Below are 25,770 nucleotides of genomic sequence, written 5' to 3' on the forward strand. Positions count from 1 at the left end.
AATTTGTTCACCGAGAGACGACCGAATGGCATAGTGGCATATGGCACACATATTTGTTCTTGGGTCTGGGATGTGCCCATAAAATGGCAATAGGCCCGCCCCCTATTACATTGGGACTAACATAACACTGGCGAAAAGTGGGTGCAGCAATGCACCTCAGCCTACCCCGCAAGGGAGTACATTAGTACAAGGTGTGAGTGTTTTTTTTTGTGAAATTTGTTCATAATTTGCGTATTTTAGCTGCAGATATAAGTTGGCACTGGAGCCGATGACTTGTAACACGGATGTAGCCCACTTGAGAAGCAGAGCGTGGTAGAAATCGCATAGCTTGAATAATTTGCAAGTATGGAAGATTTCCTAGCTGGGTGTGTCAACTCATGCCTAGGTATAGTCATAATTTCTTTATAGTATCGTTATCCTAATCCTAACTAATATTATAAATGCGAAAGTAACTGTGTCTGTCTGTCTGTCTGTTACTCTTTCACACCAAAACTACTGAACGGATTTGGATGAAATTTGGTATACATACGGTCCAGACCCTGGGAAAGAACATAGGCTACTTTTTATCCCGGAATTTCCACGGGAAAACTTTTTAAGGCGAAGCGAAGCGCGCGGGAACAGCTAGTACCCTATACTGGCAAATATTCTGACTGGATATGGATAATCCTCTCACACCATGCTGGTGACAAATGCTACAGCTGTAGAGATTATTAAGTATTTATTTATGAAAAACCAACACTTAAATGTACAAATAAACTTACGAGCCATCAAAAATGGTGATAAATATAAATGATATTTATATTTAGTATCTATCTATCTATGTATTTGTGTAGATATATCAGCTGTCCGACACCCATAACACAGGTTCTGCCTAGCTTGGGGTCGGATGGCCGTGTGTGAGATGTCCCCACATATTTATTTTTTTATTTAAAAGTTTCACTATCAAAATGTGTGCACCAAATTATTTAAATTATTTCATTTAGAATTAGTTGAAAATATGTATAGTGCCACAATCTTATCTGTTCCGGTGGTCAAAATGTGCAACTAACGTAACGTCATTGTCAAACGTCATTTCATACTCTGTGCGTTATTTGAGTTGTCAATTTCAATTGTTGTTATTTAATTTGTTTTGTGATTTTCTGGGTGAAATACTACCAAAAGCGCTGTAATGTAATGCAAGAAAAGTAGTACTATATATATTGGCTGTTATGCAGGAAGAATAACGTATTCAGGCGCCTTTAATTCTGTTTGAAAAATTGGAAGAACGAGTTGCAGCGGCTACAGGTTAGTGTTGCCAAATATGACGAATAATTTTACCCATATACTCCATGTAATTTTATGTAATATTTTCCAGAGAGGCCCGTGCCCCAGCAGTGGGGACGGGATGAGTCGTGATGATACTCGTGATGAAAAGTATATAATCTTTATTTTTCTTTGATTACAGGTGTGAGGACCTGCAGCAATTTTAGACGAAATAATGATGATTTATGACATGTCATTGTTTTCCCAACCAATCAAGAGTTGGCTGAAAGAAATTCCTTTTTGGCAATTAGCCTTTGGAAGGAGACCCGTGCCCCAGCAGTGGGGACGTGATGGGTCAAGATGATGATGATGATGATGTATTAGCCTTTGCACACTGTCTGAATTTATTTTAATTGTATGCTATTGTTTCTTGTTACTTTAGAAAATGTAAAATAAAGTGTTTAAAAATAATAATAATACTTAATTAATTGTTTTTTTTAAGTCTATCTATCTCGTTATTCCCACGACCCTCATATATTACCTATACCATTGTAATCTAGATTTAATCTCCTATATCAGAAGCAGAACATAACCTGAACTACACTGAAACAAATGTCATTTGATATATTATATCCACTTTCATTTACTATCGACCCTATATTTTGATTTATCTATAGTACTATACTTATGAATGTACCTAATTATTACAATAGGTAATAGCCGAAATGCATTGTCGTTTAAACCAGAAATAGGCAAAATTTAATCGAAAGCAACACTGGATTCGATCACAGCGATGTCGCCACCGGAACAGATAAGATTGTGGCACTATACCTTTTTAGTTGGTAATATTTTGATGCGCTGTCAAATGTACTTCAGTATTGCAATCGGCATCACTAAGCTATTATTTTGCGTTTACGACTAAATTGGTGCTAATGCAACAGGAACTTTTTCATTGCCTGTGAGTGCAGATGTACAATTGTACAGCATATTGCAAAAAAGGTATACTTAGCCGAAACCTACATGTGCAGCATGGTATATCTAAGCCCAAAAATGAAATCAGAATTTCAAAGTACCCTTTTTGCAACACCCGGGCCTCAAGTCTGCTAATTAATGGCGGCTCAATGCTGTGTCGTCTGAATAGTTTTCCGACTTTAGCTATCCGTTTTCTCTTGGTTAGTGAGTCCCAGTAGTGCAATATGAAACACTTAAAACTTATTACTTATTATAAACGTTAGTTCTTTAAAAAAGACGCAATAAATATTTCCTATAACGCAGATAATTAATACGTATAGTGTGAAACCCATGCTGCCGACACACAACTGTGCCGCCATTGCTTACCGGACTTGGGGCCCTGTATTGTATAGACAATAAATCATATATTTGACAAACCATCTCTAACAAGCGCGGGAAAATAATCCATAGAAAAAGCTACCGGCTGATAACCAGCTTTATCTCCCTTAAAATCTAAATAGAACAAATACCTTAAATTTTATATCAATAGGTAGGTATTATTAGCCCATATAGCTTTCATCAGATTATTAATAAAAAAGCGAATACAGAGAGAATCATTCGCATTATTGCACTTAAACAATGGAATAAAACGTTTATTTCATATTTTATTGTATCTTTTTTTATTTATAAGATTGCTGGTAAATGATTATCTTTCGAATGATTAACATCTCCGAACGCAACTGACCGAGACACAATCAATCTTTAAACTAGTTTGATATCCCGATTTGATAAGAAAAAGTATAACAACCTATTTAAGTATATTATGTTCTTAAATCTTATTCAATCGATACAATGCTAAATAACATAATAAATAGTGTTATAGTCAATTTTGTACATTTGCATATTTCCAATGTTTTTATAATCTAAGATGATTTAAGACAAAAAATATATATAAATACCGAATATATATATAGAATTTCCACAATAGAATTTCACTAGACCATTAAAGTTTGTATTACACTAGCGAGCAATGAAAAAGTTCCACCCACAAACGGTCGACATCAAATTTAATAAACCCAATGTTTTAATACTTGATTTGAAATTTGAACATACCTAATAATAGTTTAAGTCCCTAATTTAATGTATTGAACACCTGTAAAACTTATGGATGCAATAAATAATTGAGTAGGTAAGTGCGTTTTTTATTTGCAGGTAATATTCTAATGCGCTATTAAATAATGTACTTCAATATTGCAGACGGCGTCATTAAGCTAGTCGTTTCCGCTTAGGAGTAATTTAGTGCTATGTTCACTGGAGCTTTTTCCTAACCATGAAAAAAAAAAAATTACCATTAAGATTGCAAATTTCGCTCCAGTAAAAGCGTGCCTAAAGGATTATGAATAAAGAATACCGTTTCGTGTCGTTTGATGACGTCACTATGGTGTAATTGCATTTAAAGTGACGAAAGTGAAAGTCGTTGCTGAATTTATAGTGTAAATTATTTTTATGTTATCTAATACAGTTAATGCGACAATTGGCCGCTGAGTTAGTTAGTGACTCTGTAGTACTGGTTTTGCAATTTACGAAAACGAAAAATGTTTAGGTTTTCTTCTGGGGGTCTAGTACAGGTTTGTTAGATTGTCGGAAACCATAAAAGTTTACGTTTTCTCGCATACAAAGTGGCGCCTCTAGCAGAAACTATCATGCAACTTTAGACAGTTAAAGTATGCAGATGACAGAAGAAAACGTAAACTTTTATAGTTTTCAAAAATTGCAAAACCTCTGCGTACATTATCTTAGGATGCGCTCCGACATTTCCAATAGTCTTCCATCATTCGTTTATAAATGCTAAAGGCCGACATTTTGGTCAAGATACATGTTTTCTACTTCATGTATGCAGTATGGGAACCTATAGTCCGCACATGGAAAGAAATCTATAATTTTAAAATAATAGACTCTTTCTTGTCATCCCATAGAGCAGATCTTATCTATTTTCTCTTCAGCTATAATCAATTTTTCTCACACTTTTTCTTAACAATGTATCGAGTGCCGATTCACATGGAATTTTAATTATAAATGCTCAACCAATCACAGCAGCGGTTTTTTTTAGTACATTGGCATAGTTCACATAATTTTAAAATTAAATCGAACGATGTTATCACCTGTTTAGTACTGATACTGTCAGTTTCACACCTGAGAATGGCAGTTAAAGCAGAACTTAAAAAAATACGAAAAGCAGCGATGTGATTGGCTGAATGGTCGTTGAGTAGGACTTAAGAAGACCGTGGAAGAAATATTTAAACTAGCCAAGAACAGAGAGCGCTGCAAAGAGCTGACTGCCAACCTCCAAGGATGAAGAGGCACTATAAGAAGAAGAAGGACTTAAGGTCAAATCTATCTAAGGATAAAGTTAAAAACGGAACGACGTCGTGTGTTTGTAAACATTATAATCCTAGAGCTCCATATATTTAATTCATAAATACAAGTAAAACAGTGCCTAGTGTCCATCAAAATACCTGATAAATCAAGACATAACCTCACCTCGTCTAGTGCAACAAGTGATTTCGAGTCTGTACTCCCATTTTGGACGATATCCTGAACTCAAGGTACACAAATCGGATCTATTGTTTTCAATTCATGGTGGTTTTGAATTCAAATTACGCATAAACTGCCACAAAACGATATTTTACAAAAACTCATGGTAAACAAACACCTATATTAACCAATCAGCTGTTCACAAAACGTCAAGAAAACAATGTTGCCAGTAATAAAAATCAGATAAGGCTGTCACTACACCGGCGATTCATAACTTTTTTCGAGTTACGTTCCAATTCACGAATATAAATTAAATTTGATAAACGTTATTCCGTATTCTGAGATTCGATATAAGGGCGAATACCGAAAATGAATTTTATGGATACTATCACATTTAGAAGGAGACCAAGAGCCCAATCGGAGACTAATGTAACTGATGATGATATTAATGCGACCAAAACTACTCTAGATGGCACCACAAATAGTATGCCATCATTCTCTGAAGACGAAGACGAAATTGTCAAGGACTTAAAATTGCAAATTGAACATCTCAATCGTGATTTAAAAGCAGCACACGAGGAAATTACAAATCTAAACTTAGAAAACTCTGAACTTAAAAGTAATATCGAAATTTTACAGAAAGAGAACAATATATATAAAAAAGTTGCGAACAGTCTCAAAAATGACCTAGTTACTCCGAAGAAAAAACTAACAAAAAAATCGGAAATTACTCCTAAATTAAATTTGACTCCTATGATTGATACAACAGTTATTAAGAAAGGAGAGGAAAAATGCGCTACAAAAACAAGCCCGGCAAGTTTGAAAAAAAGTAAAGGGAAAAATATAGTAAAGCCTAGCAAGAAAGGAGAAGATAAATGCACCGCAGAAACAATCCCGGCAAGTGCGAAAAAAAGTAAAGGGAAAAATATAGCTAAACCTAAACGGATCCAAACCAAACCAATTCCGAGTAAAATGGTTATATTAAGTAGCAAACATAATAAAATAATGGAAATAGCTGAAGAAACATACCCTTCCAACTTAAGATTAACTCACCTTCTCTATCCTAATCTCGGGACAAGAGGTCTTCTTGAGAAATTGGAACAAGACGAAATAAAAAATCTTACGTTAAAAGACATATGTATTATTCTACTTGGAGAGGAAGAGTTTGCGACCACGAATAACTACTTCGAATTGGTCTTACACCTGAGAGAGGTTACACAATCCATTAAGAACACTAACATTTTAATATGTCTCCCGACGTATAAATATGGAGAACATAAATTGATGTACAACTGGAGAGTAGAAACATTTAACAACTTAATGTATTTAGATGTATTATCGAACAGACATGTATTTCTTATGGATCCCAATGCAAACCTATCGTATAATATTGACATGTATAATGAATATTCTGGAAAAATTAACGACATAGGAATGCAGGTAGTTTTTAAGGATATATTGCAAGCAACCAATGACATTTATCAATTTTATTATTCTGACGATCTAAATGAATTTACAAAACCACAATGTAGCAAAGACTTTTTTCGTATATAATCAAGTCAATATACTTCATCAAAATATTGACGGACTTATTGGTAAATCGGATGAGTTAACTATACACATTGATGAATTAGCTAATAGCGGTAAACACTTGGATGTCATATGCATTACAGAACATAATATGATTGAAGATGACTACACTGTATTAAATGTACCCAATTACACACTAGCTTCAGTTTTCTCTAGAAAATCTCGCCATGGAGGAGCGTGCATACTTGTTAATGCTAAGCATAAATCAAAAATTGTAGACGTAGCTAAATTTAGCTTGGATGATGTCATAGAATGTTGTGCAATCGAACTTATAGAACACAAAATTATCATTGTGTGTGTTTATAGAATAACTAAATATACAGTAACAGCATATACGTCATTCTTTAAGAAGCTGAATGATATGTTGCACAATCTTTGCCAAAACAGTAATAAAAAAGTAATCTTATGCGGGGATTTTAATATCGATATGCTAAATAAAAATAAGATTACAGATACGTTCAAACATATTTTACAAAGTTACAATCTAAGAATAGAGATAAATCAACCTACCCGCCTAGCTAGCGGAACCTGCTTAGATAACATGTTTCATAATATACGGGGAAGCAAAAGCGAAGTTATTGAACTAGCTCTATCCGATCACTGTGCGCAAATTCTTACATGTCCAGTGAAGAAATCATATACACTTAATAATTGGTATATAGTTAAAAGAGACTACAGTAAGGAAAATTTATTAAAATTTGAATCTTATTTAAATTCTATTATCTTTAATGAAATTTATATACTAGATAATGCTAACGAAGCATTTCAACAATTCTATGATATGTTCAAAGTTTTATATTTCTTATGTTTCCCAAAAATAAAGGTAAAATACTCAGTATGCCAGAAACCAAAATGGTTATCAAAAGGCTTGAAAAAATGCTCTAAGAGAAAACGAGAGCTTCTTTGGAAGTATAGAAAATGCCGCTCTAAAGAGTCAAAAATAAAATTCCAAGAGTATAGTAACAGACTAAAATTAATTGTAAAACTAACCCAAAAGTCACAAAATAATTATTTCATAAACACTGCTGACAACAAATGCAAGGCTACATGGAATGTCATTAATAAATCTAAGTCAAGTCATATAAAGGAATATATTTACAAAATTAATAATAATGGACAAATACTTACTGACCCACACGACATATCCCAATCTTTCAATAATTTTTTTATAGATCAAATTTCACAAACTGACATTAATACTAATTCTAAGGAAGCAAATAAATTTAAGACTAGTAATAATAATTCTAACTCCTTTTTTATAAATCCCACAACTCCAGATGAAATTCTCAAAATTATATATTCATTGAAAAATACAAAAAGTACAGGCTATGATGAAATAACTACTGATGTAATAAAGCGGGTTGCTCCTATTATTGCACCAATATTAAGCCACATTATAAATCTCTGTATCGATAAAGGGACATATCCCGATGCACTTAAAACATCTATTATTATACCACTATTTAAGAGAACCGACAGGGAAAATATGAATTATTATAGGCCCATAGCATTGATACCAATTTTGTCTAAAATTTTTGAAAAAGTAGTATATCAACGTTTAAACTGTTACATGGAGAAGTATAAAATGTTCTCTCCAATGCAAATGGGATTCAGGCAAAACAAGTCTATAAATATGGCAATATATGAATTTTTAGCCACAATATTAAATAGCATGGATAAGCGTATTCATGTAACAGCCCTTTACATGGATCTAACAAAAGCTTTTGACTACGTGAACCATGACATACTACTAAATAAATTGGAAAAATATGGAATCAGAGGTACGGCAAAAAATCTTATTAAATCATACCTGACTAATAGAAAGCAAAAAACACGAATTGACAGAATATGCCTTAAATCAAAAACTGACATAGCTTACTTCTCAAATGATAAGGAAAACCGATTTGGCGTTCCGCAGGGAAGTGTATTGGGGCCGTTACTATTTCTTATCTATATAAATGACCTACCTCAAGTCACAGATCACCCCATGGTTCTATTCGCTGATGACAGCACAGTGTTATTTAAAGATAACACAGATTCAAATTTTGAAACAGAAATAAATACAACACTGAAGAACATAATAAATTGGCTTAGTAACAATAATCTTTTAATAAATCTGGATAAAACTAAAATAATGACATTTGAACAACAATCTAATAATAATTCTATTGACATAAAATACAATGACCATAAAATTGATGAAACTGACGTGACTAAATTTCTAGGACTTTACATTGACAAAAAAATTACATGGCAAGCTCAGCTCGATCACATATGTACTAAACTAAGCAAATTCTCATATGCACTTTACAATTTGTCCAAAGTAGTTAGTGAAAATGTAGTAATTACTGCCTATAAAGGTTACGTGGATTCCATACTACGTTATGGAATTATATTTTGGGGTAATGCAACAAACAAGGAAACAGTTTTTAAAGCCCAAAAAAGATGTATTCGTGCAATTGCGAAAGTTTGCAGCAGAGATACTTGCAAACCATTGTTTAAAAAATTTAAAATATTAACATTGCCCTCTATATATATTTTCGAAATGGCTGTATTTGTCAAATTAAACTTTAATATTTTCGGGCACTTTAGAAGCTTACGTTACGGTAATAAGATAAGCACTCCTAAACACAATACCGCACTTTTTAGTAAAAATGTTTTTGGGATGGCACCCTCTATTTTCAATAAACTACCAAAGGACATTAGAAACGCACAGGACATCCAAATGTTTAAAACCAAACTTAAAAACTATTTATTAGACAAGACTTATTACAGCGTCAATGAATTCCTATCCGATACACAGTAAGTCCCAATTAATATAACTAAATGTAGGTACTTATACAACATGAATGTGTTATCTTTAGTTTTTGCATGTTTAATGTACTTAATTTGAAATATTTGTACGCCATGTTGGCTGAGCACGGAGAAATTATATAATATACTGTAATCCATCTTAACCTAACCTGTGACTCACAAATAAATTATTTTGATTTTGATTTTGATTTTGATAACATTATCTCAAGTAAACAACGATGTTTTAATACGAAATAGATGGAGTGTCAGTGCAAAAGAAACGTCTCTACAAATAACACCGAACTTCTGCCACTCCGCTCTTCGTTCGGTTAGGCCCGGGTCTCCTATTTACGCCGTAGGTCGTGTCCAGCGTCACGCCGTAGGCCGCGTCACGATGCTCACAATAGAAATGTACTGATGCGGTCTCCCTCACACGCCGACGTTGGCGCGTAGACGCCGTAGGTAGGCCGTAGGACGTTGATCGAAACGTTTACGTCAAAGTCGGACGCCGCATATAGCATAAAATAGGAGACCCAGGCCTTAGGTAAGTTGTCAGTTGAACTTGACTGAAATGCTTTGACAGTAAAAAAATGCGGACAGTATTTTGCTTTCTTCTTGTATGTGACACACCATCTGGTTATTATATTGTTAATCAAAGTAGATAGCCTTAACTTTTTCCTCATATTACTCTTAGCATGACCGTGCAGTATTGACATAACAAGTTTAAGGCCAGATTCAAGCGTCGTGAACTCCACTGCAAACAGAGCGGAAACGACATCATTTAAGGCCTACACAGCGTTCAGCAGTGGAGTTACTTAGAATAGAATATCCTAACTAATATTATAAATGCGAAAGTTACTGTGTCTATCTGTCTGACTGTTACTCATTGACGCCAAAACTACTGAACAGATTTGAATGAAATTTGGTATACAGGTGGTCTAGTCCTTTAAGAAAGAACATAGGCAACTTTTTATCCCGGAATTCCCGACTTTTTAAGGCGAAGCGAAGCTCGCGGGAACAGCTAGTACTAATAAGTTTATTTTCATTGACTTACAATATAATAGAAATGATTAAAAAGTTATAAAAAATCCTCGATAGATACTTAGATATACCTACAGCTTATTTTGTTGCATGATACATTTTTCAACAAGATTTTTAAATTTTAATTTTAGGAGTCGGAGGGTCATACCAAACAACTTACACAGCAATTTTCTATATAACTTTACTTTCCATAGTTATTTTGTATATTAATACGCTGTACATACATTTTATTCGTATGATCTTTATTATATGTTATGAAAGTAATATAATTATTTATTTTATAGATTCACTGGGTAATAGTACTAGATGTATAGATATGTGTAAGCGTCTTTACTGCACTCCATTTGAACTGTAACCTAACGATGTTTACTTTTCAAATTAGTGAAAGTCACATTTGCGTTTGAAAGAGAGTTTTTATAATGTTAACGTTTGTGGATTCACTTTTTTGAGTATGTACGTTTATACTACGCATACATTATGTGCTCAAGATTGTAACGCCTGAACTACCCTGTATAATATGTAGGTACATCTATTTATTTTAAAATCTAAACCAAGTCAACCCAATAAGCCATAATTACATCTAAAGGATGCCTCTACAATTAAAATAATTAAATCATCTAAAAAACTCGACGAAATATTATATATAGCTCATGATTTAGTTGATTGACCGAAAACCGGCTCTATTGGGCGTTGTATCATCTGGGCATTTCCACATTTGGTGTGATTTAATTTACTTTTGTTATGGCTACAGGTACAATAATTATTTCATTTAATTTTCTAGTTTTGAAGTACCTAGCTATTAGTTCATTTTATGAATTTTTAAGAATTATAAAACCTTATAAATTAAGTACTCTGGTTGGTTTGATATAATAAATAAAAAAAATAGTATTTATATATGAAATATGTAGGCACATCTCACACACGGCCATCCGACCCCAAGCTAGACAAAGCCTGTGATATGATGTGTGGATGTTTGACAGCTGATATATCTACACATGATATATAAGTACATATTATATAAACACAACACAAACATTATATTCATGACCCAAGTACAAATATCTGTCTTTAAACATCCATCATCATACCTTGGCATCCAATACGCAACGAACCCTAAAAATGTATGGCAACGAAAAATTATAGCAATTTGTTGAAGTAGGTCAGAATACCAGTTTTTAATATAAGATATATACATTTATACCGGCTTCTTCATGGCATACGTCTTGTGGTCAGTCTGTCTGTTGATATGTCGGTCACGGGGGCAGGGAAAAAATGTATTACTATGTCGTCAAATGAATCTTGTTGGGTGAGCTTGGTGCTGGCTTTAAGTATGCAAAAAATCGCACTCTGATCTACCTGAGGTTGAATTTTGATAGTTTAAGGAGCTCTTGATTTCATCATCATCATCATCACAACCCATCAAGGTCCCTCTGCTGTGGCACGGGTCTCCTTCCAATGAAGGAAGGGTTTTAGTCCTAGTTCACCGTTTAGGCCTAGTGCGTGTTGGTGGACCCTCACACAATTGCCATGGCTATGTGGTTTTATTTCATTATTTACTGTTATTAATCCATTATTTAGTTTATGTAGTAGGTACATATTTCATCGTGACCTTGATGAGATTGATGATAGCATTGGAAACTTTTATTTGCTAGGTTAGCGGTTGTAATATGACAATCATTTTCTATAAAAAAAAAACATAGTCAATTGAAGTGTTATAAAGTGTTAGTGAAACTCCACAACTTACTAAATGGAAGCTATTGAATGCAATAACGATAATATACCTACACTTATCATTCGATACGATACTATCGATTGAACATTCGATATAGAATGTGTAGTGAAAGCGGCTGTCAAAGTTTAAAGAATGGATTCTGATTAGATCGATCTGTTATCGATCGAGGATTTTCACTATACTCTGTCCATTATATTATTGGTTTTTTGACATTCGAAATCCCATACATATTTGAAAACCAACTTTACTTACCAGACATAAGGAAACGTCTAAAATACAATAATATAGTGGAAGCTCTATAATCGATCTTTTCTATTCTATGTCACATTTAGTGAAAATTCCAAAACTTATTGCGAATGACTTTATAGTAGGTAGCTATACCTTGTTTCACGGGGAAAGACATCTGACAGGACCTTATTACATTCGATTAAGGGTAGTCTTTGTTTGTATCAGATGTCCTTCCCCGTGAAACAAGGTATATCTTTGACTTAATTGAAATAAAAATTCTGTCCCTCAGAGGTAAACAGAATTTAATCCGCCTTTTGAGCATTACTTTTTTACAATAGCAGTTTTAGAACTTATTATTTTGCTCTTAAAAAGTACATAATAAAAAATATTTTCCTAAAAAGGAGACTTATTATTTTCTACCTCTAAGGCAGGGATTGAAAAAAAAACTATTTTTGTTCTGTAAGTAGGTACTTAAATTTGAGGAAATTCTCACACAACAACAATAAAACTAACGAAATTAAACAATAAAAAACAGGTGTCTGCAGTTACATCTATTTCAACCAATGGCCGGCGACCCGTCTGACGCTATTTTCACTTTCTGCGTCCTAGACTTTCTCTGCTAACTGTTATTGCGATAATCTGTTATCTTCGCTGTACATCGAAGCTTTTACACAGTGATAACTGTTACGTATGTACGGTGAGCACGAAATGGATTGCGTGGGGATGTAATGAGTCGTTTTGTTCCGATGCGTATGACCTCATTTTGATAATTTCGTTGTTTGGTTAGTTATATTGGGTGATAATGAGGAAGGCTTTTGGTGTCAACCGTAATATTTTAGAGTAGATAAGTTTACAGAAGACCATACGTGGAATGATCCACTTTAGGTTCAACGTAGAATGTAACTAAACACACATACACACGCACGCACACACCTGAAAGGTACAAAATCTTATAACCTCCAAAAGGAAAACGGTGGAAAAGTTAGCTGGAATTATGCAAGTGGCATTACATTACATCTACATTGGAATTAAACACAAAACTCGTGAAAAACTGTAGGTACTTGTCCCGAACTCGATTTGTCAATTTTTTTTGGATTCATAATGTTGAATATAAGTACAAAATATTGAATTTGACACTAATTACTTCGTAAATGTTGTTTTCTTTTGACTTTGTGATAGGCCCCCTGATTTCATGATAGCTCTTCGAATCTTCGTTTTGTGTCACGCGGGAATTCTCTTCACTTTTATCTGTTGCAAAGTTAACTTTGTCGGACTCTAGCCTAAGACGCTAATCTATAGATAAGCGCTTACCTACAATATTAGATGCACAAAAAAGGGGAGCGCCCCAGCAATGCGATTTAAAACACACAACTTCAAAAACCTAATCTACCCCAGACGCTAGTCATAATAATTATGCATTCCCGACACTGCAACACATCGTCTGACTTAGATTAACAATATACGATTAAGATGGAGAGTCAGTACAAAAGAAACGTCTCAACAAATAACACCCTACTTCTACCACTAAGCTCTTGTTTTGATTTAGTTAGGTTAGAAGATTTGTGACCTTATTGATTACAGTCATTAGGTTGATCTTAAAAGGGTTTCACAGTAAACAAAATATGGGCAGTATTTTGCTTTGTTTTTTGCATATTATACACTATCTTATTCGTATATTGTTAATCTAAGGACTTCGGGCAGTGAACTTGCGACAAAAAAACAGTGCTAGATGACAATAGGCTGAGAATGCGCGTTATCTTTCCTCAGAACAATGACAAACGCTGACCAGTCTTTATCTCTTAAAGTATTTTAAAGGTTATGTGGGACAATAATGATTAAGGATCCATAAGAAAAGAGTTAGGCGCTCCGCTCACTGCACGAGAGTCGAGGCGGCGTCGCGGCGGCGCGGCGGCGGCAAAGAGGTGCCTCTTTCCTACCCTAACTTCCTAACTAATATTATATATGCGAAAGTAACTGTCTCTGTCTGTTTGTCTGTCTGTCTGTTACTCTTTCACGCCAAAACTACTGAACGGATTTGAATGAAATTTGGTATGCATATGGTCTAGACCCTGAGAAAGAACAGAGGCTACTTTTTATCCCGGAATTTCCACGGGAAAACTTTTTAAGGCGAAGCAAAGGCGCGCTTTTTGCTTCGCAACAGTACGGGATAAACTTATAGAACTCCTCATTTTCCGTCAGTGGTTAAAAAAATGTCTGACTCATATTATTGCATATGCATACGTTATATTATTTGCGATGGATTGAAAATAGTTAGTGTCATGTCCATTGACGTGGCTCTAAGAAGATCACTAATAAAGTGCCGCCTTCACAAATAGAATCTCCATGGACCATGGACCATTACGGTCCGGCTGCGTGGTCCATCGCCCATTCACCGACTCAACGGACAACAGTTGCTGCACCGGTACTGTATCAATATGTAATGAGATACCTATTGTGCCTTTAAATGTGGTCCCTTTTATTGAGAGATATGTGTAATTTGCAAGGTGAAGTTTATTGGTGGATGCTAGTAGCGGTATTTAAAAGTGATACTAGTAGGATAATTTATTGTAGAAATATAGCTATAAAATATTACCATTGCCCAGCATGTCTTTTTAAAAATGTATCTAAGTGTGAGGTATATATAGGTATACCTATGTTATTTGTTTTGTAAATAAAAGATAAAAATAAATGTGAGCAATTTAAAACATTGTATATAAAAAATTAGGGTTTTCCAATGTATGCCAGGAAAAAGGCCGTTGTCAAAAACTTGTAAGATTCAATTTTAAATTAACTTTAATACTTACTAAACTTTTTAACCGTCTACAATAGTACTTTACTGCTCCTAGAATTTTAGTAGCTATGCAATATAAAATAAAAAATATTATAATATTATTATGCTTCATAGGTCCAAATAAAGGTCCCAAAGGGTCCCAACCCAGTATGTTAACATCCCTATCAGGCACGCGAACACTCGCGGTCCCGTTGGGTGCAACGATCGTGACTGAATTCATTAATTAATTTATAAGTTGGAGGGTCCAAAGCCGATATCCGAGCGCGAAAAACAGTGCAGGAAGAGTGAACTAAATCTGGCGCCGCAGTTGCTGAGTGGGTAACTTTTAAAATAATAAGTTTTTTTAATGTAGGTCATCTTATGTCTTATTGTGTTAGGTACCTTTTTTCATTTGTAGGTTTTTAACCGGACAGGAAATGCTTTTAGCGTCAAGTGTTTCCATACTGAGTAAAAAATCCTTAAATAAATAAATATATTAGTAAAGGGCCGCTTGAAAACATCTGAATGTCGGGTTTCCCACTTACCCTCAACTATCTCAGCACAAGCTTGCATGTGTTGGGGTCAACCAACTCGCACTAGGCCAGCGTGGTGGACTAGGCCTACAGCCTTCCTTCATTGGAAGGAGACTTGTGTCCCAGCAGTGGGGACGTGATGGGTAGTGATGATGATGATGAATAGTAAAGATATTTAAAGTGTCTCTATAATTATAATATGATTCAGGATATTTCAGTGGCCGTAAATCGGCTCGATAAACTATTATTATCAAATATGAGCTTCAGTGAAAACGAAAGACAACCGATTCATTTTCACTCGGATCCCGGATCGAGTGATAAAATCGATTTAGTCACTCGATTACCGAATCGATACGGCGGTAACGTTTTGCACACTTTCTAAAATTAAAATGTGTCTTATGAAAGTGACGAAAGTTGCAAATTTTACGAGGATTTTTAGGAAGACGTAGTTTCGCGCCTTAAATGACAGATTTATTGCTACTTTATGTATTACAATAGTACGTTCTCATTTTTAGGGTTCCGTAGCCAAAATGGCAAAAACGGAACGATTATAGTTTCGTCATGTCCGTCTGTCCGTCTGTCCGTCTGTCCGTCTGTCACAGCCGATTTACTCGGAAACTATAAGTACTACAGTGATGAAATTTGATGGGAATATGTGTTGTATAAACCGCTAAAAAAATATGACACTAAATAGTAAAAAAAAGAATTGGGAGTGGGGCCCCCCATACATGTAACTGAGGGATGAAATTTTTTTTTTCGATGTACATACCCGTGTGGGGTATCAATGGAAAGGTCTTTTAAAATGATATAAAGTTTTCTAAAAAACATTTTTCTTAAAGTGAACGGTTTTTGAGATATCAGCTCTCAAAGTCGTAAAAAGTATGTCCCCCCCCTCTATTTTTATAACTACGGGGTATAAAATTCTAAAAAAAATAGAGGTGATGCATGCTAATTAACTCTTTCAACGATTTTTGGTTTGATCAAAGTATCTCTTATAGTTTTTGAGATAGGTTGATTTAACTGTAATTTTGCTGCTACGGAACCCTTTGTGCGCGAGCCCGACTCGCACTTGGCCGGTTTTTTTATGTTAAAATATGTTAAATCTAGTATCTACGATAGTTGGATATGATTCTAGTTACTACATTATGCTGGTTCAATGAATGAGAGTGTGGAGTGAATGACAGAGGATAGGGTAAAATGGCGTGACATGACGCACAAAGCCGACCCTAAATAAGGAAAAGGATAGGAAGAAGAAGAAGAAGCACTACTATCTGAAATATTTATACTTCTGAATACATTACAACCACATAATATTTATAGTAATGAATACACAGCAACAACCTATTCAAATCAAATCAAATAATTAAATTTATTATTTCCTTTACGAGTTTAAAGAAAGAACACTGGATATTGTAACTTAAATTGAGTTATTATTTTCCCTACAAAGCCGAATGCAATGCGAAGTGGAATAAAAAATAATAAGTTTCTTTTTTCAAAAATCAAGTTCGTTACTTCGAAGCGTTTCTTTTTAACCGGTCTCTCGACCGTTGATCGTGATGTGTGGACTTGTATGAAATTTAAGAAAAAAAAAACATCCCTGTACGAGCGCGATTCACACTAAACCAACGAAATGAAATGCTTAAAGAGTACTGATCTGTATTATACAGGGTGTTGCAAAAAGGATATACTAAGCCGAAAGGGGATGACTCAGGGGGTCATTCTGAACAACTTTTGTTCTACGAGTTTTGAAAAATCATGAAAACCCTTTATGCTTATACCCTTTTTGCAACACCCTGTATAGTACGAAAACTTAACGTCAGATTTTTTACAAATATCTACTTCGGTCTGGGATCGACTCCGGGACCCTGTCACAGCAGTGAGAGTCTCTAACCACTGCGCCATCTGGTCCTCTGTCCTCATCATTTTATCCTAACTAGGATAGAGTTTTTTGGTAGAGGGTTAGTAGTGAAACTATTTTATAATTATAAAATTGGGGGTATTAGCGTTGCTTTAAAATTATTATCATAATCGTAGGAGTAGGTGTGTAGCATAGAACATGAATAGACATATAATGTAATGACTTTTGAACTAAACAATACTTAGGTATATCTTATCAAATGACTATATTTAGTTCTTCCTGATACAATTTTCTTTTTTTGGCACCTTTCTACTTGTTTTCTTGTACCTCCTGTACGTTGGCTGGTAGAAAATGCTTTTAGCAAGAAGTCCACCTTTTGTACACTTATGTTTTATTTGTGCAATTAAGATTATTGAATTTAGGTAAGTAAAATTATTCAATGTAGAGTTTTTCTATCTGAATCACAGGAAAAACTCTGTTATTTACTAGTTCAGATCAGCATTTTTACCATTTCACCTATTATTGTGAATCACATTTATTTGTAAATTTTACCAAATAGTGTTTCTGAATACAAATTATTATAATATACTAGCTGTTCCCGCGAGCTTCGCTTCACCTTAAAAAGTTTTCCCGTGGGAATTCCGGGATAAAAATAGCCTATATTCTTTCTCCGGGTCTAGACCATATGTATACCAAATTTCATTCAAATCCGTTCAGTAGTTTTGGCGTGAAAGAGTAACAGACAGACAGACAGACAGACACAGTTACTTTCGCATTTATAATATTAGTTAGGATTATAATGGTTACATCTAAAAAAATACACACAGAATCACCCGCATCACTATTTTATCACACGGCCTTGTCAATCTCGAAGGAATTCGTTCTTCAAACAAAAGAGTTCAACGCAGGGTGAAAGTTCTATTTAGAAATGATTCATATCCTGATCTCATATTTCTGATCTAGAGTGATTTTCGATAGTTAAGAATAGTTTTCAATTCTTTAATTTATAGGTAGGTATTTGAGTTGCATCATTTATATTATTAAATTGAATTATCTTAGTAATTGACTTCGAAAGTTCACGCCAATAAGGACTTATCAGTTGGAATCATGAAAACTTTGCGAATAATTACTAAAATTTTAGATACCTACCTAGATCTTAATGTTAGGGCTAAGTAGGTACCTAAATTGGACAATATCATTAAGTAGTAGTTCATAATTTTATTATAGGTACCTAGTACCTACTACTAGAAAATATATAAAAATTTAGCACTTACCTCTATTTTGAATAATTTCACCTCCATTTGCAGTGGAATAACTGTCCGAAAATGATAAAAACACTAAAATCAACATAACATGTTTCACATCACTAAAGTATTTCATTTTTCCTATTCGGCACCTCCCTGGAACTGTCATTTTGACGTTTGAACGCGCGGCAAAATCGAAAACTTTAACTACGTTCGATTTTCGAAATCGAATTGCATTTTTCGGTTCTTTTGTTTTTTTTTACTTCTTTTTTTCTTATTAGGTTTTTCAACCTGCACACTCGGTTTGTTTATCTCGGCATTTTATTTAGTACCGTATTATTTTGTTATATCTTAATATTAAAGCAGTTACAGTGCTAAGCGTGCGTTGGTTGCAACGTCGTCGAACCCACTAGCCGACTGACCAACTTAGCTGTGTAAAAATAAGAAACATACATCTTACGAAAGTTCAAGCAGTACGAAAAAGTCTTTCGCGACTTTCTCCGCCCATCCGAATACCAACTCTATTCTCATTGTCATACAGTTGATATGCTGCGCACGGTATGAGGCCAGTTAGAACCTTGTCGGTATGGAAAGAGACTCGCTAAACAAGTGAACGGTGAAATGAGAAATTGTAAGAGACAGACGTATGATAGAAAGGGAAAGAGATACATTTCTTTTTACAAATTTACTACTGAAACTGTTAACTTGGAAAATAAGAGACTTTTGGAATTCGTTTATTTAAGTTTAATATATTTAACATTACAATATTCTTAGTATTTCTGAATCTATTGTAACGCATTACTTATGTATAATACAAAAGGAAAAAAATATTAAAATCTAACAAATATAATCAAATAACCAGGAGATAAATGGCATATCTGCTTTTCACAATGAGAAAGCTCCGTACAAAAATATTTCGTTAAAATATTGTATGAACTTGACGCTTATCGTAGTCATTCCAATCACGTATATATGTGCTATATCGCTATACCTAACGGCTGACATGACGATGCGATGTCGCTTTTTACTAGAATCGCACCAATGACATAATTTCGAAAATACTTTATTGCAATATAAGATCTTTTATTTATAACGGGTAATTCTTCTAATTGATAGAATGTAGAAAAAAACTGCTATAGCAATATGATAGTATAAGTACTTACTTACCTATACTTTGTACGTTAATTTAACTGGTGTCACCAACCTGGTTTACCTGGTATTTTGTAGTGATGTTCCAGTGTAAATAAATAAAATAAAATAATATTTAATCCGAGGTAACGATATATTAATACGAACTAGATGGAGTGTCCGTAGTCGAGCGGGCTTCAGTGATCGTAACTGATCACTGAGGTTAAGCAACAACTGGCACGGTCAGCCATTGGATGGGTGACCGATTTTCAAGTGGTTCTTTTCTGGACGCTTCCGTGCTTCGGACGGCACGTTAAGCCGTGGGTCCCGGTTGCTGCTTCGGCAGCAGTCGTTAAGCCTAGTCAGAGGCCTTCGGGCGGCTTGAAAACATCTGACAGTCGGGTTGCCCACTTACCCGACAACTCTCTCAGCGCAAGCTTGCTTGTGTTGGGGTCCACCAACCCGCACTAGCCAGCGTGGTGGACTAGGCCTAAACCCTTCCTTCATTGGAAGGAGACCCGTGCCCCAGCAGTGGGGACGTGATGGGTCGTGATGAGATGGAGTGTACTGGCAAAAGAAACGTCTCGACAAATATCACGCCATCTATTATTTTGAATTATTTCGGTTAGAAGATTTGTGACTTTATCATTGGTAGGATACAATGGCTTTCATTAGGTTTCACTTAAAAAATTGCCAGTAAACAAAATGCAAACAGTTTTGTGCTTTGTTTTTGTACTTGGCACGCCATCTAGTTCGTAGGTATATTGTTAATCTTCTACATTTAAGTATAATACGAACCAGCTACCTGTCTTAATCCATCGGTCCCTTTCTGCTTCCGGTCTCTACTTCTAAGATGATCTCCCTAACGGCGGGCAAGCAACCTTGTGCTAAGAGGTAAATGGTCAAACTGCCTGATAGATGTTTTCAAGCTGCCCGAAGACCTCTGACTAGGCTTAACGACTGCTGCCGAAGCAGCAACCGGGACCCACGGCTTAACGTGCCGTCCGAAGCACGGAAGCGTCCAGAAAACAATCTCTTAATCGGTCACCCATCCAATGGATGACCGTGACATGTGTTGCTTAACTTCAATGATCAGTTACTATTATTTTTCTGGAAATCATGCATAATAACCATATTTGTGCCATCCTTATAAGTGTCAAAAAATATTCTATGTCAGTATCTCCGGTCCTTCCAATATGTGTATTTATGAGTTCAGTCGTTAAAATCTTAAAATCTTAAAATCTTTTATAATAATTGTGTTGATATCCAAACACACCGTGAGACATCACGGTTTGGTATGCTGACCTTTTGCCACGGGTAACGCAGTACCTAGATATCTAGGCACTAACCCGTCTCCCTAAATGCCTACAACCCTAGCACACCTGACCCCAAGGTCATACTTTCACTGACAACTTTCACAGACCTGCGAAGCCTTGAAACGTGAAGCTATGGGATGAATCGGTATACAGGATGTTTGTCAACTGTAAAATAAGTCAAAAGTTACTCTTATTAGAATCATAGAATAACAAGTACTACTCGTTATTCTATGGTAGAATGTAAAGCCCCTTTTACTTATCATGACTGTGACAACTACAAGGGCTAGACTAGGGTTGTCACCGAGTTGTTGAGATTGTCCAGTCAGATAAGCGTCAGACTGGCGATATATTTTTGAAAGTTTTTTAAATATTTATTTTTAAGTTTTGTATTGTTGTCCATATTTTTTGTGCAAATAAAGAATATCTTATCTTATCTTATTTATTGTGTAAGGTGACAGTGGCTATCTGGCTTGTATCTTCTATTTACTTGGGTAGGTACTTATCGCTTTTATATATTTTTTAAGCAGGTCTATTAATATTATGTTTATTGTTATTGTTATGTTAATAAAATTTCTTTTTTGAACAGAAAATCACCCAAAGAATCACCCTGTAGTTGTACATGATGAAATATACCTACGACAGATTAGTGAAGTGAAATGAGCGAGACATTTATTGGAGAAAATTATTTTACATACATATGCACTGACGACTGTAATCCCTGAAGGGGTAGTCATAGGTGGCTTACAAGCTAGCCACCCAATTTTCGCAGCACATTTGTACTCTCGTGATAGAAAATAATATAAATAATATAAAATTTTATATCGCCGTTTTGGGATCTATCTATCTATCTATCATGGCGAGCTGATTTTCCGCATTTAGCCTCCAAGGTGGGCCATTATGCGTGAAATACCTATGGGGTGACTAGCTATTAAGCCACCCAAGCTCACGCCAGAAAGCCAGTAGACGACCTAGGTTGCTCATGACTTCCCGGAGGGACCCCGGAGATCCGAGGATTTTTGATCGTAGTGTCTCCACGCCTTTGCAATGTAACAAGACATGGGAAGCTGTTTCATCTTCCTCCATGCAACTTCTGCAAAGAGGAGTGGTGGAGATTTTCATGCGATATAGGTGTTTATTTAACCGGCAGTGGCCTGTTATGGTACTTATCGCGACACGTAAGTTTGCTCTATCCAAGCATAATAATTTGCGTGTTAGTTTAGTATTAATTAGTGGTACAAAAGCTTTTGTTTGTTTGGCCGTTTTGGGATAAAATTATTTTATCAATGGTGTAAATGAATATACCTAAGCTTATGTCCAGAAATGGACTATTACGTGTCCTCTCGGCATCGTACGCAACGGACACATCACATTCAGTACGAGTATACTTGAATAGATGAACTTGAAGTCCATTCGGTGTTTAAATAAAATATTTTGATTTTGTTTCACTTCATCGGCAATACCGACGCCCTTTCTCCATACATTTTTGAAAATCCATTTGCTCCCATGGACTTACCTTTAGAATAGAATAGAATAGAATACTCTTTATTTTGCACCATTAAAGAAAACATTACAATTTCACAACTCATATTTAAAATAGTACAGAAAGGCGGTCTTATTGCTTAAAGGCTTAAAGCAATCTCTACCAGACCTATGGATGGAAGAGACAATTAGTCATTAAGACCTTTAGTCATTGTGTTGACCTGTAAAACTACAACTCAAGCAATGGTTTACAAGATAATTTTACCCGTACAACAGAGACGGTTAAAGACAATACGTTGTACTGTTTCCCAGTTGCAACTATGTAATTTACAAGTAGTTACAATAGAACCTCAGTACGTGTAAATAGGTAGCTAATTACATGAGTATAGATAGATATTGCTGGAAAGAAAACTTTTGTTGTGATTATATATACTCACGGACAATGAAAAAGTTATATTGAGAAAATCACCAAATTACTTAATGACGCTTTCTGCAATATTAATAAGTACATTTTACGGTGCATCAGAATATTAAGAACTAAAAACGTAAATATTTTGTACAAATTTCCTATCAAATGTTTAATAAAATTGGAGCCATTTTATGTATGAATTTTGTAAGTGGAACTGTTTCTTTGCACGTGAGTGTAGTTTATTGCTGTAGTCCATGATGCCATGTGCTACTAGCACAATGCGTGTGATACGATGTACCATAATGTCCAGTCAGGTAAAGAGATACCAAAAAACACGAACCTTTAACATCCAACATCTGAAACTGTCCTATCCGGATTTTGAACCCAGCACCTTTGACACAGCAGTCAGAGTCCACCACTACGCCATCCGGTCGTCAACTTGGGGTAAACTTGGTTGAAACTGTCGTATCCGAGGTCTCAACGGCAGAAGGTGAAGCGAAGACTTTCGCTGCAAGGTCACGTGCGGTGTTTCACCACCTTGTTAACTAGTGATGGGGTTAGTGTCGACGGCAATAGAAATTTTATCGAGTATCGATATCTGTAATTGTAGATGTACAAACAACGCAGAACTTAATTTCAGACGTGGTTGGTGAAATTGATGCCATTTAAATGTACTTAATAAACTCAGCAGTAGAGATAAAAAAATAATTACACGCGTTATACTTTTCAAAATATCGATACAATTTGTATTATTGTAGAGCTATGTCAGTATACACCTACCTTTATTAACTATCAGAAAATTGAGGAGTCAACCAGAGTGAAAAATATCTTATTTCTCGGACGGTTTTTTTTTTTTTTTAATTGCCATTTTTTATGTGAGTAAGAACGGATTAGCTGGGTAACTGATTCATTAATAGGCCAAGCGCCTATTTCTCCATAGTCGGTTATCTAACCAACCATTGATTGGTTATCAATTATACGTCATATCCGTATAATTTTTTTGACAGATGTGTCAAAAGTCAACCACTAAAACCTGGTTATGCTCTAACCGACTATGGAGAAATTGGCACTAATTAAGTAAGTACAAAAGATTTCTACGCATACACCTAACATCTCTGTGGACGTCCTTATTTCAATTCACATCCCAAGAATCACTTCTCATTCATTCGTGACGATAAAGTATTCAACAGAATTTAAAATTGCGCATAAAAACAGGACTTTCAGACAATTTCCCTGCATTTATTTTCCTTAACCGTTTACCCGGATACGCAAACAATCGTCCATAACTTTAACTCTTTAACTGGTACATACATAAGTAGATATATTTCATAGGTTTTAAACCTTACCTCAATAGGATAAAGTTTAAAATATGGTAACATATTTGACTACTGGTAAAAGGGTTAAGCCGTCAGTAAATTGTCGATAATAAACTGCACGTGTCCCATCACTAGCGACCGTCGGCCATTATCGATAAAGTATTCGACACGGGTGCGTCTGCAATAGAAAGTTTATTTGTGAGGACTAAAGGAGTAAGTGTTAGCACTGCGATTGTAGCCATGGATAAGTGGGTGTTGTTTTACGAACATTATGTATATTCGTCGCTAATTGCTTCTGGTTACGGTACATGTTATGTATAACAAATTATTTTATTTCATGCAATTTTTCATTCAAATAAAAAAAACATCTTTGTTAGTAACAATAGTCCTTATTTCTTTAAACAATGTGCCTAGTCTACTATACAATGACGTAAATAAACTCTGGGAATATAAAGTATTTTTTTCATAAACTGAAGTACTTAATAGGTACTCAACGTACCTACCTATGTATAAATGTATGTAGAAAGAAAGTAATTGCTCCCAAAACCAAACCAGTTGGGTAAAGTAAACGTGGCCACCTCAAACAGACCGCAGAACCATGAGGGGGTTTTTCTACTAATCCTAACTAATATTATAAATGCGAAAGTAACTGTGTCTGTCTGTCTGTCTGTCTGTCTGTCTGTTACTCTTTCACGCCAAAACTACTGAACGGATTTAAATGAAATTTGGTATACATACGGTCTAGACCCTGGGAAAAAACATAGGCTACTTTTTATCCCGGAATTCCCACGGGAAAACTTTTTAAGGCGAAGCGAAGCGCGCGGGAACAGCTAGTGCTTCATAGTTTAGTGGTATACCGATGTAGGTTCCTCATCTAAGGTAAAAGAAATACAGCAATGGTACCATATTATTATTTTGACTGTGCATCGGAATATTACCAACTAAAAACTTTTTAATATTTTGTGTAAAAGAAATATCTCATTTGCGAAAACAGCTTCTTCAGAGGTCTTTTATGTAAGTACATGTTCTAAAAATTTTAATAATTTTGGGACCAATTATTGTAAATAGAACTTTTTCATTGCTCGTGAGTGTAGTTAGTAGAATCAGCGTGTAGTATAATATGTACCACATTTTCGTATGTCACAGTCAGAGTACAAGATCTGACTCAAAAGTGGCTTTTACTGGAAATTCTGACATTAAACAGTGAAAGGTGTAAACTTTCGCCCAGTTTGGGATGGCCCTCGTGGAGTTTAATGTATTTTAGGGGTCTTTAATACAAATTAGGACGGTCGAATGGCGTAGTGGTTAGTGGCCCTGACTTCTATGCCGAAGGTCCGGGGTTCGATTCCCGGCTGAGGCAGATATTTGTTTAAAGACAAATATTTGTACTCGTGTCTTGGGTGTTGATATTTATATTTAATATATATCTATCTATGTATTTGTGTAGATATATCAGCTGTCCGATTACCATAACACAGGCTCTGCCTAGCTTTGGGTCGGATGGCCGTGTGTGAGATGTCCCCACATATTATATTATATTATATGGGGCTTTAAAATTTGTGGTTTATCAGTATGTAATTGCTACTGTTTATTTTCAATACTACC

The 25,770-nt window shown here is 35.2% G+C and overlaps 1 protein-coding gene across 1 annotated transcript in view; it reads right to left on the reverse strand.

The window, feature by feature from the left end:
• Positions 1-18,921, reverse strand: part of LOC105394481 (serine protease filzig) — a 31,873-nt gene extending 12,952 nt beyond the window's left edge. The window contains exon 1 of the mRNA XM_038113671.2: positions 18,548-18,921. Within this exon, the coding sequence (XP_037969599.2) occupies positions 18,548-18,686 (139 nt within the window). The 5' untranslated portion in view covers positions 18,687-18,921. The remainder of the gene's footprint in view (positions 1-18,547) is intronic.
• Between the last annotated feature and the right edge of the window lie 6,849 nt (positions 18,922-25,770).

Source organism: Plutella xylostella, chromosome 2 (assembly GCF_932276165.1).
Source record: "Plutella xylostella chromosome 2, ilPluXylo3.1, whole genome shotgun sequence".
NCBI classification, from domain to species: domain Eukaryota; kingdom Metazoa; phylum Arthropoda; class Insecta; order Lepidoptera; family Plutellidae; genus Plutella; species Plutella xylostella.